This window comes from Haliaeetus leucocephalus, unplaced genomic scaffold (genome assembly GCF_000737465.1).
Source record: "Haliaeetus leucocephalus isolate CR32 unplaced genomic scaffold, Haliaeetus_leucocephalus-4.0 Scaffold240, whole genome shotgun sequence".
In the NCBI taxonomy this organism is placed as follows: Eukaryota; Metazoa; Chordata; class Aves; order Accipitriformes; family Accipitridae; genus Haliaeetus; species Haliaeetus leucocephalus.
In genome coordinates this window covers 3,239,839-3,245,283 of record NW_010972676.1, presented here as the reverse complement: position 1 = coordinate 3,245,283, position 5,445 = coordinate 3,239,839, and the positions used below count along the sequence as shown (strand labels likewise).

Here is a 5,445-nt window from a genome sequence, read left to right as displayed (position 1 = left end):
CAGAAGATAGTTTTTGCTGGGCCTAATGACTTCATGATATTAGTCCTTATGGTGAGGGGGGTATCAGTCAGCCTCCCAAGATCCCTTCCTACTCTTGTGGTTTGGAGGTCCCTGGCTTTGGTTCAGTTTGTTGCTTCCAGAGAAGACAGATGCCCTGGGCTTTTCCACATTAGTTGGCCTCTTTCAACATCAGACAAGAAGAGTATTACAAGGTTGGTGCAAGTAGACCAAAAAGTCCAGTTCTTGAATACAGAACTGGAAATGAGGTGATGGAAGGGAAAGAGAAAGCAAAAGCTCAGATTACATCTTCTCTTGTACTCGGGAGTCCTTCTTTGGGACTCTTTGGGAACTGGGGAAGGATGCAGCTGTGAACTCTGTGGGGCTGAGACCTCCCACCTGCCTTCTCCCACAACTACTTAAATCTAGTCCCATGCCTTGCCTTTTATCTTCTCAAGCCAGCATCTCCCCTACATTCCCTTTCTCCTGCTTTTGCTCCTAATCTGTATTTTAACACTTGCATTCATATGTCAAGGTGAGGAATAGGGCCCTTGCCACTTACTGGGATTTCTTGGCTTTTAGGCTTGTATCCGATTCTTTTCACTAGTGCTTTCCCACCAACTCAAATGCTCTCCCTGCTGGCACAGCCTTTCCGGAAGTGATACAAAATACTCTGCAAAGTTTTCCAAAGTATTTTAATTTGTGGAACCCCTAACATGTTTCCAGTTAAATTGAAGATACCCCTGTAGAAAAACTCATTCTAAATCATAAAAAGTATAAACTGTACAACAGCTCTGGTAATTATGTTGTCTCTGATATGCTTCCTGCTTATCCTATGGCATAAAAATACAGATTGGGTATTTAGGGTGCTGTCTCTAAGCCACCTTTTTCCTTCCCTTTCTCACCATCCCTCCCTACTTTTTCACACATACCTGTTAGGGGGTTTTGGTGCCACAGCAGGCAACCAAATGGTAACAAGCTTCCTGGCTCTGGCTTAAAACAGTCCTGCCACCAGTGGTTAACTGAACATAGTAGCTCAGGTCAAATCCATTGTACATGCACTATGAATGTACATGGTCTGTACATACTTTTTGAAATGTGGATACTTTTTTTTTTTTTTTAAATACTGACTGAAGGATGCTAAGGATACTGTTAGCCTTTTATAGACTAGAATTTATAAAAGAGAGATAACTGAGATACGTGGAGCTCACTAGTTTCCAGGAGGGAGACTAATCCAGGATAATTCTTACTATTAGAAGAAAATTACTCACTTGTTATTTTTGAAGTACATAATGGTAATAGATTTCCGTTTACCCTTCTAGGTGGCCCAGGGCTTCCTGCTGCTGCTGAACCATCAGTTTCGTTTCAAAGGAAAGAAGAGAAGGAACAAAAGACTCTATCCATGATAGCTGTAGTAGGGACTGACATGTTGGTCCAGCTGGTGTGGCATGCGCACCCAAGAGTGACAAGAAATTCAGCTCAGGTCAGCTGCAGGTGAATGCTGTAACTTTGCATGGAAACTACTGGATTGGTTCTCTACCTTTGGCTACAGGTAATTGCTTTGCCTCATGCAATTATGTAGGGTAATTAGAAGTAGATTATACAAGGAATAGCAAAAACTATCACTGCATCCTCTGCATTTGTGGTCTGTTTCTTTAAGAGTGATTATGATTTTTTTAACCTTTTTTTTTTAGCCCAACCTGTCTCTTGCTTTCTACCCCAGCTGATCAGTATGGCATAGGAGGGGAAAATAAAAGTGTAGTTGCAGCACATTCCTGAGTTCTGTTCATTTTTACAGCACGCTACCTAGTACAAGCTGTTATTGGAACTGCAGTGGAAAACCAGAATGATTTAAGGACTCTAAAATTCACATTTTCTTCCAGCCTGATATAGTGAGGGACTATTAATACCCCAGGCAGACCTCTGAAATAGATGCAGCTCAGTAAATGACAAACACATTTTAGTTGGCTCAGAATATATTAAGATAGTTATCTTGGGCTCTCTCTTGGCTATTTTTTTTTCCTACATAAAGTGGTACTTTTTTGAAAAGTGAAAAGTGGCAAGGTAGCAGACAGTTTCTCTAAGAAAGGTTTATAAAGTTTCCACCAAACCATTACTCGAGAAGTGCTATTGTGCTGCTATGCTTAATGAAAAATCAGTCAAGTAAATTGTTCCTGGGATTCAACTTAATTACATGCAAGAGATAGAAACTTTGTTACTGAAGAGTAATAAAATACCAGGTGGCTTTAATGAAGTCAGTAAGGTGGCAGTTTTAAACTGAAACCTGCTTGCTTAATAATAGAAGGGACAGTAGATTTGAGCAAGATGTTTTATAAGCAGCGTGTCACTTCTCCACCGCAAGGCAAGAGACACATTTTTTAAGCTGCATTAGAGAGAAACGTTAAGTTCATTGTCAGTGTTTATCCTCTAAGCCTCAGACTGAAGGGCCTGTAGCTGGAGGGAGATTTCTTATTGAAAAATTCTTTTAGTCTGCAACTGGGCATATGATGACTAGGGTGGTTTTTCTTAATGCTTGCAAAGCCATTTATCCAGACATGTAATTGAAATCAGGAGATGCCTCAGAACAACGTGGCTCTGACTGCTACTAAATTTTGAAATGTTAAATAAGTAAAGATGCTTAAAGTTTTAGACTTTAATGTTGACCCACTTTATAATCATTTGGATGTTTTCCTATACATTTTTAAATTACCTGTTTTGGGTTCATTGTTATGCTGAGAATAACTTGCCTTCCTTGCCAGTCCAGCAAATTTTTTTTGTAGTACAGTAAAATGAGTACGAGTATTTCAGTTGTATTCACAAGTACTGCAAACTGGTAGATTGTTTGAGGCACTTATGCATATTTCCATTAAAAAAAGAAAAACTTATTTTAAAAAAGCATTTTTTTAAAAAGCATTAACAGCATTCTGCAGGATTCCTGACCTGATGGGGAGCAGTTCTTGCTCTGCGGGTGCTTTTGGGGGCCAGTTCATATTTTACAGGGTGACGTTGTTTAAGCTGTGCCTGGGCATGAGTTGCAGGACCAGCAGCAAGGGAGGGCAGTGGGCTGTCAGGTGGGGCTTCCTGATGGAGAATAGCCAGACTGGTCCAAGCAGGCTGCTTCTGAAATGTGAATAGGGGACTCCCCCAACACATACGCTCTGATGTCAGTCTTGCATATTTGATCAATACTACTTTGCACTTAAAACAGGAGATAAGTTGTTGTACTCCGGAGAAGGTACAGATTGATTCAGTAGACAGGCCAGCACCCGACTTGCATAGAAAGGGCAGAGCCACTGTCACTGCTGCCTGGTGCTCTGCTGCTGGCTTGGCATTGTGTGATGCTGTCTTTCAGTCTGTTCGCCTCTGCAAAAATCAATAGACTGGTTCTGTCAGGAGCTGTGATGAACATCAGGAGCCTCATGCTTATTTCTCTCAGTATCTTTCACAAATGACCTAAATATTAGAAGAGGATCCTTTGCTCTCCTGACTGCAGGCTTGTCCCACCAATCCCACAGACTGATTGGAGATGGGAGTTGAAGGCGTGTTTGCCACGAATGGAAAGAACAAACCCCAATTTTCTACAACTTCTGCCTTTAAACTAAAGATTTTTTGTGTCACACTTTCTCTGCCATTTATCAGATGTATCGAGAGACTTCGTGTAGCTTTTCCCTAGCTGGCATCCCGGCTTTAGATTTCGTCTCTGTGATGAGAGCTGCTCAGTGGACCATTGGACTGGAGACAAAGGAGGTAACATAGTGTTTCTTGTACAGAGAGCTGCACCTGAGGCAGAGTGTAGGCAGGGCTAAGGCTATGCCCAAGAGTGATGAAAGGGGTAGAAAGCAGGATAACCTGGTGGATTGAGAGGACTGGGGGACAGGGATTTCTGCCCCTCTGCTCTTGTACTGGATGTTTCCTTGCTCTCAGGCTACATGTCATTTAGGATAGACATTATTAGAGTAGTTAACAATTGCCTTATAGCTTTTGTCACAGAAGATCCTGATGGTGTCTCTTCATTTTGCATGTTGAGTGTGAGATGTTTTGATCTGGCTGTGAACACTCCTGACGCGAGAAATTCGGGACCATCTTGTCTCAGTTTGAGCTCCTAAAATTAGGGGCTGTTTTGGAAATGCTGCCCCTTATCTCTGTGTGAGATAAAAGTTGCAATCGCAATGTAACTTTTACCCACACGGCAGAATGCCAGGTGGACTGAGCAGCTCTAAATATTGAACAATGGCAAGTCAGCACTATGAGCAATTGTTGTGAGTCAACGTTGAATCCCTGCCAAAGATGCCTTTTTGGAAATAAAATGTAGCACTAATTTATCAATGGGTTAGTTCATAACACGATGTAAAGCACTCGGTACATAATAACTCTTTCTGGACTGAAAGAAAATGCTCATAACACCTTTATTATAAATAAATACTATGTTTAAGTGGACCAAATCAATGTAAGGGTATTGCTGTATTTCTCCACTGCCAGTTTGCTACTTTCGTTACTACCCACGGCTGGCAGAGAGGGTTTTGTTAATAGTTTTTTTTCTATTTTGTTACCTTAACAAAACTGTCAACATGTGTTCCTTACTCCTTGCTGTGCAAATGCTTCAGTGAATCCTGTGTACAGCCAGGTAATGCCCTGCTGTTCCTGCCATTCAGAGAGCCTTCGTATCTGCAGCCCCTCGCAGGCAGCTCTGCTCCCTGCTGCTCCCCAGCCAGCATCTGATGGTACAAGATGCACAAAAGCAACCCCTCCAAATTCTCTCCTGCATGCCACACTCTGCTTCTGTCAGGAAGGGCTTTTTCTAGATCATTGTCCCCATCCCTTACGATGAAGGTAATCCATCTGTTCTGCTGCCCAGAGCTGATCCTGAGGGAGAGACCACCTGAACGCTCTTGGTTCCTCTACAGATTCTGGTCTCAGGCCTTGAAACCGGGAGCAGCTGGGTTTTTCCCAGCTTTCCCGGGAGCAACCTCTGCTCTCTGTGTGCATCTGCTCCAGGCTGATGCGTCTTCGGGCTTGGTGGGTTGTTAGTTTTGTTTTGCTTGTTCTCTAACGTTTGCTGACCCCATTTCAGCAGTGCCACTTCAGTACTAAAAATTTAGCACCGCCAACAGCCAGGGCTTCCTGGGGCTGCTGCTGCACCCTCCGTACCCTACACCTGCGGAAGGGCTCGAGACCTGCAGCCGAAAGCTGTGTTAAAGCAGGACCTGACGGTGGCTGGTGGGGGGAGCGAGCGGCTTTCGGCTCAGGTCGGGAAGCAGCCGTGGGTGCTGTCGGCGGGCAGATCCCCGAGGACGGCTTTATCGCCCGAGGCTCGGACGGTGCTGCATTCGGCACACCCCCCCCTCGCCCCCCGACGCCCGCTGGTGCCCCGGTGGCTGCAAACCCCCGTTTGCCTTCACAGCCCTGGGCGGGGGTGGGTTGGGGGGACAGCCCCCTCCCCGGTCCCAC

General features: G+C 44.2%; 1 protein-coding gene across 1 annotated transcript in view; it reads left to right on the top strand.

The window, feature by feature from the left end:
- Window positions 1-3,674: 3,674 nt before the first annotated feature.
- ITM2C (integral membrane protein 2C) overlaps window positions 3,675-5,445 on the top strand; it is a 26,268-nt gene continuing 24,497 nt past the window's right edge. The window contains exon 1 of the mRNA XM_010568248.1: window positions 3,675-3,744. Coding sequence (XP_010566550.1) covers window positions 3,703-3,744 — 42 coding nt within the window. The 5' untranslated portion in view covers window positions 3,675-3,702. The remainder of the gene's footprint in view (window positions 3,745-5,445) is intronic.